An 11038-nucleotide genomic window follows, 5' to 3' on the forward strand; every position below is an offset into this window, starting at 1 on the left:
AGACACGTGTTGAGTTTGTATTGGAATAGAAGCGCCCACCAAAGGAACAATTCGTAGCCGTCGATTGGATCCAACAGGAGCCGTCATAAGTCAGTATTGACCGTTCGTGGAAGTTTTGCGAGAGAGAGAGAAAGAAACCCAGAGAGAGAGAGAGAGACCCCTCCTCAAGTAGTAGAGAAAGAGACCACAAATCAATTAAAAAAAACAAAAAAGAAGAAGAAGAACAGAAAGCTCTCTCTCTCTCTCTCAGAGGTCGGTCTTCGTCTTCTCCAAATTTCGATCCCTTCCTTCCTCTGTGTATGTTTCGTTTGCTTTTTTTTCAGCTTTACATTTTTTTTTTGTGTTGTTTGACTTTCGATTTCTTAATTATGTGGTTGTTTTGCTTATTCACGACGTGAATTGTTGGACCTTCTTTTAAGACAAATCCGCCATTTTCACGCGGGTTTTCTGGAAGATTATTCCTTATTAATTGTGCTGGAGAAAGAGTTTTAATTTGTTGATTTTTCACTTGGGGGGGTTTTTGTTTCGATGAGCTGTCTATGGTAAAGCTATAGTTTGAAATTTTAATTCTGCCGAAATTGTTTTTTTTTTTTTTTTTGGTTTGTAAACTTTTTTGCTATATTCGCTATTCGAGTTTAGCTTAATGATTACTTGATTCGATGTAACTGTGTCTCTCTGATTTAGTGTTGGAATTGTAGTTTTAGCGAAGCTTTGTCAAGTTTGAGTTTTGTTTCTCTGATTGATTAGCTTAAGACCTATTTGTGACCATTAATTAGGGTTTTTCCTGTGTAAGATTCTGGGTTTGCTGTTTCTGATACGTTGACTTTTGGTTTTTTTTTTTTGTCTTCTCGGTTTTGTCTAGATTCCATTTCAATGCTCCGTTTAGATTCTTTTTTTTTGGGGGATTTTGGGTTTGATTATTCAAATGATTGATTGAGATGTTCTCTGTTTGTTTTTTATGCAGCATATGTTGTTGGCTTGATCCTTTCAGTAAGGCCTTCTTACACATAAACGTGCTCAACCCGAGGTCGCTATAATTCTGACATAGAGAGCCAATGCCATATATAGACATGAAGAGCAAAACAAGCAAGCCTCTTGGTGTCGTCTCTAAGAAACCTAAACCAACTATTAGAAATTCATCCTCTCTCCCCAAAATCTCAGGGCACTTGGAAAGCATCACAACCACAGCTACTCTTACTTGCCAAGACGAAGCTAAACAGCAACTTGGTAAATGTTTTTTCTCTTGTTGAAAGTATTGGTTTATTTGGGTTCCTCTCTCTGATGATCGTGTCTGTTTCTTCAGGTTCGGATACTTTTGCTCGGGATGTTAAAACCAACGAGCCCGCTGAAATGCTTGTTGAAGACACCTCTCAGTCTCAGGCGTTTGCATCTTCCGTTGATGCTGCTTCTGAATCAGTCGCAAAAATGGTATTATTTGATATATGTAGCTGCCTTTCCTTTATCCTTTTATTTCACAGATTCTAGATGACTAAACACTTTGTTATTCTTGTGCAGGAGATGGCTTGCAATCATATGCTCAACTCTGATACAATATTTTCACCTGTTCTGAATGATGAACTCGATGGAGCTGATCGAGGTAGCTGTTTCGATCTATGTTTTGCCTTTTCTAATACAAACAACACAATAACTTTTGTGCCTTCAGTCTTTACGGCAGGAAACTCTGTGCACTGGGAAATTCCCAGGTGGGGAGGCGACGAGAGCAGCAACAAGATTTGCTTTGACAACCAGACGTGCAACGTTTCTGATTTCTTTATATCTGACGTTTTAATTGCGAGCTTGCCGTTTGATGAGAGTGGAAACAATGATGCTTTCACCGAGATAAGCCCCTTGCCTCATTTCATATTCCCAGAGCAGTACATGTTACTGCCTTACTTGGAAGATGGAGCAGCCAACACAGATGATGTCAAGTCAGATGCTGACAACAGGATTACTCTCGATAACCATGACTTCTTTCTGGCGTTCAACCGGACAAGATCACACAACATGCAACCGGAGGATATTGCTGAATCTGAACAAGCTGATGATTTTGATCCTCAGCTATTTATAAAAAATCAGCCGGAACTATCGGACGTTGTATCCAGCTATTGGCCTAGGGATACCCTAAGAAAGAAGGATGTGACCCTTGTCCTTGATTTGGATGGTATGTCTTCTTATTTGATTATGATTTGAGTTTGACTTGACCTTTCATGGTAGTCCTTATAATGAGCTCATTCGTTATAACAGCTGTTCCTTGAACTTTGTGTCCTATATTGACTTATATTTGGAAACTGAATGTGTTTGACTTATTTCTTCGTATAGATTGGTTATATGATTCAAATTCTAAATTTGGTATCACCCTTTACAATTTTGTGTATTGAGTAAGAAATATGGTGCAGCATTATATTGATTTTGTAATGTTGAATTTTTTCCCGTTTCTCTTAGCCCACTATAGGTTGATGTTCTACTCAACTTACCAAATATCTTTTCTTTCTCAAATGCAGAAACTTTGGTCCATTCGACTCTGGAATCGTGCAGTGGTGCGGATTTTTCCTTTAGAGTCTTCTTCAATATGCAAGAGAACACGGTCTATGTGAAGCAAAGGCCACACCTTTACAAGTTCTTGGAGAGGGTAGTCGAACTGTTCCATGTCGTTATCTTCACGGCTAGCCACAGCATCTATGCTTCACAACTTCTAGATATATTGGACCCAGATGGAAAGTTCATATCGCAGCGCTTTTATCGAGACTCGTGCATTCTTTCGGAAGGAATTTACACCAAGGATTTAACTGTTCTGGGTCTTGATTTGGCCAAAGTGGCTATAATTGACAACTGTCCGCAGGTACGTCATCTGGAGATCGGCCATGGATATTGACTATTTTCATTCATGTCTGGTGTTTCTTTATGCTTATCATACACTCTTACTAAGAACACTGTTCATTTTATGAAAAGGCACATTCATCAACTTCATATCACATCACAAATCTAAAGCGTTATAGACACTCAAAGTTTTCCCTGTTGACCTGACCATCTAACTCTTTGTCTTTCTATGTGTTTCAGGTGTACAGGTTGCAAATAAATAACGGGATCCCTATCAAAAGTTGGTATGATGATCCAACTGATGATGGTTTGATTACTATACTTCCCTTCCTAGAGACTTTGGCTGTTGCTGATGATGTTCGGCCTATCATTGGCAGGAGATTTGGTAACAAGGAATAAGAGCTTCCTTCTCTCTTTTTTGTCTATATACATCGAGTGCAGATTCTGATTTCTCTCCTTTGGAATTTTAGTCATAAAATGGCCCTTAATTTTTAGTTCTTCAACCTCCTTTTAGGTCTGTTAATTAGGTAACCAAAGAATAAGCTCGTCTGAGTCTAGTGAGAGTAAGTATTCCTTGCTTGCTCGCTTTTTTAGAACCTTCTGAATAGAAGAACTAGTTGTGGGCTTAAATCCTATTCTGTTAATGGTTCTTCTCTGCCGAGATAGATCTTGCAGATTGTTACAAATGTACAGTTGGTTTAAGCTGAGATAATGGATGTGTATAAATGAGTTCTTATTGAGTGAAATCATTTTGGAAGTTAACACAAGTTGCGTTCATGTCTTTCTCTTATACTGATAGTTAAACCTTTTTAGTTGCCTTTTACCAGTAATATAAACACGGAGAATGCTATGCTAGTAATGCAGAAGTTGAGCTTGTATGGTTTATTTTAAAGGTTTTAAGCAAAGTTATTACACTTTGCGCCTCTGGCCGTTGCAAAATTCAGATTAGAAATCATACTTCGAGGTGGGAGAATACTGAAAATGCCATGATCGATTCAACTCCATGGTATATATGTATATAGTCTTGTATCCTCGTAAAAGTTTTCATGATTTTGCATGCCTGATGTGCAGATCTATCATCGAACGAAGTAACCAACTCTAACTATATTATACGCTTTAAGGAAATGACTGAGTAAGTTATGTTACATCCGTTTTTCACTTGTCAATTGTTTTTCTCTCTAACAGCTTCCTTTACTTCTGGCTTTTTGTTTCCCTCTGTATCTAACCTTTTGGTTTGCCTTAGCTGAAGCCAATGTAATCTTTATACTAAAAGCTGTTTCCCAGTTTGTTAACTCAGTCCAAACGTGTTCCTGTCTTCTGTTTCATGTAGATAATAAGACATATAATACACACTCACACTCGCAGATGATCAGTAATATGTATATCTCAGTTCCAGTAGTCTTGTTGATCAGTTTCTGAGGGTTGCTTGTTTTGTTCTCCATGTGTGTGCTGTGTGATTGGTTTTAAGTTCATTAGTGTGTTTGATCTGTGATGTCGTCCGAGTGAGTGAATATCCCAGGAAGCAGAGCTCTGCTAAAAACCAATCTCAGGCTCTCTGTTTGCCCATTGAAGTAATATTTTTAACAGTTGGAATTGTATAATCCGTGACAAGAGATTTCATCAGTCTTTAGACATTTTATTCTCGTCGTATAGTAAACATTCCACATCTTTTGCAGAGAAACTTTTTGTCAATCATTCTATAGTACACACTGTGGAAACCATTGTACAGTTATAATCTATAGTCCAACAACTACATACGCTTCCAAATCCAAAAGACATTTTATAATCTCGTGGTTCTATGTCAACCGGTTCTTCTACGGTATTTGCTCGACTTTAACGGTTAAAATTAGAACTCGGGTTATGATGTAAATCGGACCCGTCACAAGATAAGTGATTCTCAGTCGGACCGCGGTCCTGTCAAACTAAAAAAAATTAAAAAAAAAAAATCCGTGGTTTAGAATTGAGACGACAACTGAAACACTCGGAATCGCTCAGAGTCTTTCACCAGAGATAATAATTTGGTCATTATCCATCCACACGCACCATTGCAACAGAAGTGCTAGGAAGAAGAGAAGATGCTGAGAGCTTGTGCGCTTCTCTGTTCCTCGACACCAATCACTTTCCCACCAGTTCAACTATTCAACCCCAACAGCACTTCCCTTCATTTCCAGACCTTCGAACTATCTCGTCCCGTGTCCGCTTCGACTCGGGCTCCTTGTCACTTCAGCCTCGTGGGGGCTGGTGGAAGATGTAGCTTCACCGCTCGTAGCACCGGTACTTACGTTTCTTTAAAATTTTGGCTTAAAAAATAAATCTTTAGCAACTTGATTATCGAATAATTTTTATTTTCTTTTGCTTGGTTCCACTAAGCAATTTTGATTTATATTTTAAAGCTTATTGGCAACTGGATTATTGAATTGATTGTAGTGTTGATTTGATTGGTTCTATGTGGTCTTTTATCTTTCAGCTACTGAGGAAGCAGTGGAAACCAGTAGTGACAGTAAGCTGGACTTGGTTGAAGTCGGGTTCTTGTCTGGTGTACATGGCCTCCAAGGGGAGATTTGCATCAAACCAAACACTGATTTTCCTGATTTACGTTTCTCTAAGGTAAAATTGTTTACAACAGAAGAGAAAAAAACTAAGTTTGAGTTGTTATTTCATCCTCATTCTCTTTGACATTTACCTTTCCTGTGATGTCATTAGCCTGGTAGAAGATGGCTAAAACAACAGTTGATGGGACAAGATAAGATTGATGAGGTCGAGTTAGTTGAAGGCAGACCCCATCCCGCTCAGAAGAGTTGGATTCTCAAGTTTCGAGGGTTAGATGATGTTGATCAGGTAAGCTTGTAAAATGGATACCAATGAGAGAGCTTCAGAAGATACAGTTTGTGAGATGATTTGTTTTCTTCAGGTGAGACAACTCGTTGGCGCAACGCTTCTTGCTGAGGAAGATGATCGTCCTGAACTTGACGAAGGAGAGTTTTACAGTCGTGATCTCCTAGGCATGAGAGTTCTTCTCAAGGTGTGTTATTTGGATTTGCATCTTATATCATAAAACGTGATAATACCTCTAAGTCTAAATCAATCATGCATTGTACAGGAGACTGGTCAACTTGTTGGAACTGTTGCTAATGTTTTCGACAATGGAGGAAATGATCTTCTACACGTCTTGCTTGATTCATCCATGGAAGTCTGCAACGGGAGTACAAAGACGAACCAGCTCGTGTGGATACCTTTCGTAGATGCAATTGTTCCCGATGTTGATTTAGAGAGAAGGGAGATGTACATAACTCCTCCCAAGGGACTCCTCGAGGTGAATATGCGAACTGATGAACGATCCAAGAAAGAAAGACGCCAGCTTGTGAGGCATATTCTTCTACGCTCTTCATATTGAACACTTTAGTTAAGATCTTTCTTTTGTCTCTTAAACTTCATGTTCTTTCAGGAGTGGAAAGAAAGAAAAAAACAGCAGAAGCGGCTTATTGCTGCTAAAAAGAAGTTATGTGAACTGGAGCAGAAGCATGTGTTTGATGGATTAAGGTTCGGAGAAAAGTCTCAGAGGAGTTTGCTTGCTGATCATATCCTTGACGTTAACTCCACTCTGCTTCAGAAAGCTTTGCAAAGTATCGAGGATTCATCAAAGAAGAGGTAAATAACTCTTGAAGAAACATCACAACCACTACGAGAAGTCTGTGTTTCTCATTTTGGATCTTGATGAAATTAGATGGAACATAACTGAGGAACTCAAGGCGCTGAGAGCTAGAGAATCGGAATGTACTGTAAATGTTTCACGTGAATGCCTTGGTTTTGACGCAAGTAAAGAGAAAGTTGGTGATAACTTCAGTTTCCTTCAGCAAGGGAAGAGTCTATACTCTGAGGGAAAAGTATCTATTTGTTTGGTTCTCAATGATCATGAGACCGAACAGCTGGAAGGTGAGGATGGTCCAGTCTCGTACCTTCAGACGCTACTTGACGATGAGCAGAGGTTCTTAAAGGTTAGCTGATATGTAGTTAACAAAATCATGATATTTTTTTATGCTTATACTAGATAACTCATTGGCTCACATGTAGGAAGAAGAACGTGCATGTGTGCCACTCATTATTGTCTCCCTTGAACATGCCATTGAAGATCTGCGGAACCTTTTTCAGGAAAATGGTTATTTTGGATTTGAATCAGATAAGGTGAAAGGCTTTAATCCCTCCAAGGATAGTTTTGCATTTCGCTTATCAGATTCTATTCTGACAAAGCTCATGTTTTTGCTAACATCTAGGTATGGTTTCTCAAAGAAGAAACACTTCCCGTAGTGTGTAGCTCACCAGAGGAACCGAAAAAGCACAAGATTTTGATGAAATCTCCATGGGAGATACTCAAGTCCCCTGTTGGCTCCGGAGGAGTCTTGAGCGTCCTTGCTTCGCATGGGATTACAGACTCTCTTTCCAGTCTAGGAATCGATTATCTTCAGGTATCAGATTATTAATCCAGCTCATATCAAGAAAAGTTTGTTCCCCTCTGACTTTCACCTTCACATTTGGCATCTGTTATAGGTACACAGCATTGAAACAAGATCAAAAACTCCGCGGCGTCACATCAACCGGATGCTAATTGGATTCGTGAGCGCAAAAGGAGCGGAGATTGGGATTCAGGTGACCGAAGAATCTGAAGTCAAGAACTTGGAAATGATATTCACACTGAAGTTTCTGAAAGGATTAAAGGGCAAAATTGAGTTTGAAGCTGTGACGAAGATGAACTCACATGTTCAGATGGTTGAGAAAGAGTGGGTCGAGTCCGTACCAACAGAACCGAACTCGTTTGAGTTTCGTTCCGATATTTACAGAGTCTTGGGTGAGTGTTCATCACCAGCTAAGATCTGTTTGATGAACATCACAGTTTAGAACATGTATATTATATTTGTTCCTTTGGTTTTTTTTTTTGTTCTTCCTTACATCTAAAAGTTTTTACAAAGACAGACAGGCCAAGCCTGAGTTTTTAAGCAAGATACATAAAGCTTAGTATTAAATTACCTTTGTCTTTAGTCCATTATGTGACGTCCTTAGCCTTTTCCTTTGCATCATAGGCTGTGTTTTTATCATTCTCTTTCTTCTCGTAAGCTTTATAAGTAAGTAGCTTGGCTCGCCCCTTCGTTAGCTTTGTCTTTACCTACTTGAGCATAGTTTTCTTCCCCTCCATGTATTTGAACCGTAAGCTAAATCTTCCCTCGAGTCTCTAGCATTCTCTACCAGATCTCTTCTCTGGAAAAACACAATTTTTTTCAAAACCTACAAGGTAATAATTCTAAGTAGGATTAATAACTTGTCCTGCGCGTAAACCTCAGAACCACGTACTTAAGTTCCTTACAATCAGAGCTTAACTAAACTAGGATACATAACAGCCGTGAGTCTAACAGTATTACATGTTACTTTAGCTAGGCATGTTCAAACATATTCGTATGTAACTTTCTATTCATTTGTTTTATCAAAAGAGACTTTGAAAGGGTTAACGCCACAATATAACGGTTATTATGTTATCATGATAAAGACAATGGTTTACGAAACTAAGAGTTCTATAGTTAAAACTCTAACTGCATCAAAGTCTAGGTGGTGTGTTAGTTATCAAGCTAGTCTCATGCACTAGAGGTCCCGGTTCGAGCCAGGGCAGATTTCACTTTTTTGTTTTCATGGTAAAAAGTACTCTAACCGAACCACACATTGCTTTATTTTAATTTTATGACCCTGGGAACAACAATCTTCCGTAGAAATCCAGATTGATAGTAGAAAATACAAGCTCAATATTGTAGACATAACCGTAGATTAATTACCATTTTTGTACAAACACATCTCATATTATGTAATTAGGCGTAATTTAAAAGCAGAAAATAGACTAAAACAGAGCAATACATGAACCTAAAAACACATAGATATCTTACTTATCAGTTATGAAGTACACAAGACACATCTAGCTGGTGGTGATTAGTTATTTATATTATAAGAAGACAAGACAAGCAACTTATGTCTTAAACTTGGGAACAAAAATGCAAACTTTTATAAGACCTATCAGACCACATAAACGAAAAACTGATACATTATTAGCTTATGAAAAAAAGAGAAAACGGAAAGCAGTTATTATTTAAGGACCATGCTTCTCCACATGATAGAAGGATCGAAACACACATTTGTTTCTGACTTTGTTGTTCTTTATCATGTGTTCAGTGCCTTATTCTCCTCTGCTTCTACTAGTGCTAGCATTATGATTCATGCCCATGGTGTTGTTGAAGCTCTGTTTTGGCTTGTTTGGATCCTCTTGATTTACACGGTAACTGTTATTGGTTAGTCAAAGGATTACCAACCAGATCATTGGATCCAACAAGGTTCCCAACAATAGTAGTAACAGTAGGAGAAGAAGAACCACCAGTAGATCCAAGAAAATCGTTGGTTTCTTCTTGATCACGAAGAAAGGTTGGTGATGATTAACCTGTTGGGTCTCAACAGGAACAACCTGAGGAACAGATGGTTGATCTATCCTTGGACAGTTGGTTTTACGGCCACTTCCACCAGTTGATATGTTCCTTAAAGTCCCACCATGAGTCAAGAGTCGACGACAATTCTTGCAGGTGTAGCGTGGCTGAGACAAGCTATAGTTGTTGTACTAACAGAACCTAATGTTGTCTGAGTAACCTTTGTGGTGGAGGCTTCTCTTCATCCATTTCTCTCAAGAGCTATACTTGGTTTTGTTGTTGTTATTATGACTTTTGGTTCTTTTATAGGTTCTTCGGGCGTAGAATTTGAAGAAGAGACAATATTGTTTTTAAAAGACTAAGATTATGAGCAAAATATGTCAAATATATTGTGTATTAATAAAATCTAGAGAGCTATCTACCCACAATAAATTTTAGGCTAAGTTTAGTGAAAAACTAGGCTTCTTCTTCTTAACTCTTGGATGTATACAAAGATTAAAGAATCAAGAAGATATTACTAATGAGTCAAGTGGTGTAAACATAAACAATATCTAGGAACATTGAGAGTATAATGCCAATTTAAGGCAAATAAAGCTTATATTTAGGTGTTTACAATGAAGGAGAGTATGTGCGAGCATACATGCTCACGCGCACTTCGTATAATATCTTCACAAGATTTATCATCTTTAAAGAGATACAAATGTTATTAGAAGTTTTGTTGATGATGATACATATAAAGAAAATAAGTATCTAAACAATAATATTGAATTCTATTTTCCGAAATCGACAACACACTTAGAAAATTAACTTTCTAGAGCTTTAATAAGAAGAAAATACAATGTGTGTAAGTGTGTGTTAAGAGATATGTTTAAGGAGTTTATATTGGCGCATCATAAGAGTTTATACAAGGGTTCAACAAAACTTTTTTGTATCGAATTAGTAACCTGAATGAAACTTACAGAACACGTATAAAAAGTTTAATAGGAACTAGGAGTTAACTCGCGCTAAGTGCGGAACTATTTTTACTTTCAAATGTTAACCATATAGTTATTTTTTTGAATGTTGTATTCTGAACAACAACAAATTCTGAATTGTATGTTTGTGTGAATACATATTTCCTTAGAAAAAATTAGAAAACTATACATTTTTGATATAGATGTTTGATATAGTTTTTCCTTTCTCATATTGTATATTTATTTATTATTTTTTTATATTGTAGGGTAATTCTCTCAAATAGATCTTTTAAGTCTTTGTCACAAAATAGCATTCAATAAGGAAAATGACCAAAATAGTCCCTTTTATTTTGAAAAATTTAATTTTTATTTTTAAAAATTTGAAACTCTATCCTCAAAACTCCACCCCTTAACTCTAAGCCATAAGTCTATGTTAGTTAATCATAAGGTATAAATGTATTTTTACTCTTTAATAAGACTTATTTTGGTCATTTTTCTCATTTATAGCTATTTTGTAACAAAAACTTAAAAAGGGCTATCCTAGAGAATTTTTCAATATTGTATATTTATTTATTCTAATTTTCTTGCTTTTATATCAAATGATAATATTACGATAGATGTTTAATCTAATATTTATATTTCTTATATTGTATATTTGCTTATTATTTATTTAAATATACATTATTCCATTTAACTATATATTTTCAGATAAATGTTTAATTAGTTTTTCCATTTTTTATATTGTATATTTACTTACTGTTTATCTTTTCTTATTTTTTATATTTACTTATTCTAATTTTCTTGCTTTTATATCAA

General features: G+C 36.9%; 2 protein-coding genes across 3 annotated transcripts; both read left to right on the forward strand.

Moving 5' to 3' along the window:
* Nucleotides 1-117: 117 nt before the first annotated feature.
* On the forward strand, nucleotides 118-3702 carry LOC106305899 (CTD small phosphatase-like protein 2). 2 transcript variants are annotated; one of them, XM_013742319.1, is made up of 7 exons: nucleotides 118-297; nucleotides 965-1227; nucleotides 1304-1428; nucleotides 1516-1597; nucleotides 1664-2161; nucleotides 2502-2839; nucleotides 3058-3702. In XM_013742319.1, the coding sequence occupies exons 2-7, from the start codon at nucleotides 1056-1058 to the stop codon at nucleotides 3214-3216; spliced, it is 1374 nt and encodes a 457-aa protein (XP_013597773.1). In that variant the 5' UTR covers nucleotides 118-297; nucleotides 965-1055; the 3' UTR covers nucleotides 3217-3702. The 2 variants fall into 2 exon arrangements, with proteins under 2 accessions (XP_013597773.1, XP_013597774.1); XM_013742320.1 differs by having other exon boundaries at nucleotides 130-252.
* Nucleotides 3703-4824: 1122 nt separating this feature from the next.
* LOC106301176 lies at nucleotides 4825-7886 on the forward strand. The gene is made up of 10 exons (XM_013737519.1): nucleotides 4825-5091; nucleotides 5285-5424; nucleotides 5521-5655; nucleotides 5729-5839; nucleotides 5918-6178; nucleotides 6263-6465; nucleotides 6542-6812; nucleotides 6889-6999; nucleotides 7089-7280; nucleotides 7363-7886. The coding sequence occupies exons 1-10, from the start codon at nucleotides 4893-4895 to the stop codon at nucleotides 7708-7710; spliced, it is 1971 nt and encodes a 656-aa protein (XP_013592973.1). The 5' UTR covers nucleotides 4825-4892; the 3' UTR covers nucleotides 7711-7886.
* Nucleotides 7887-11038: the final 3152 nt, after the last annotated feature.

The sequence above is a fragment of the Brassica oleracea genome, chromosome C7 (assembly GCF_000695525.1).
Source record: "Brassica oleracea var. oleracea cultivar TO1000 chromosome C7, BOL, whole genome shotgun sequence".
Taxonomy (NCBI): domain Eukaryota; kingdom Viridiplantae; phylum Streptophyta; class Magnoliopsida; order Brassicales; family Brassicaceae; genus Brassica; species Brassica oleracea.

Coding starts and splice junctions, on each gene's coding strand:
- LOC106301176 (XM_013737519.1), top strand. CDS start 4,893: ATGCTGAGAGCTTGTGCGCTTCTCTGTTCCTCGACACCAATCACTTTC. Junction 5,656..5,728: donor GGTTAGATGATGTTGATCAG/GTAAGCTTGTAA, acceptor TGTTTTCTTCAG/GTGAGACAACTCGTTGGCGC. Junction 6,179..6,262: donor AGAAAGAAAGACGCCAGCTT/GTGAGGCATATT, acceptor ATGTTCTTTCAG/GAGTGGAAAGAAAGAAAAAA.
- LOC106305899 (XM_013742319.1), top strand. CDS start 1,056: ATGCCATATATAGACATGAAGAGCAAAACAAGCAAGCCTCTTGGTGTC. Junction 1,598..1,663: donor ACTCGATGGAGCTGATCGAG/GTAGCTGTTTCG, acceptor TTGTGCCTTCAG/TCTTTACGGCAGGAAACTCT. Junction 2,162..2,501: donor CCTTGTCCTTGATTTGGATG/GTATGTCTTCTT, acceptor TCTCAAATGCAG/AAACTTTGGTCCATTCGACT.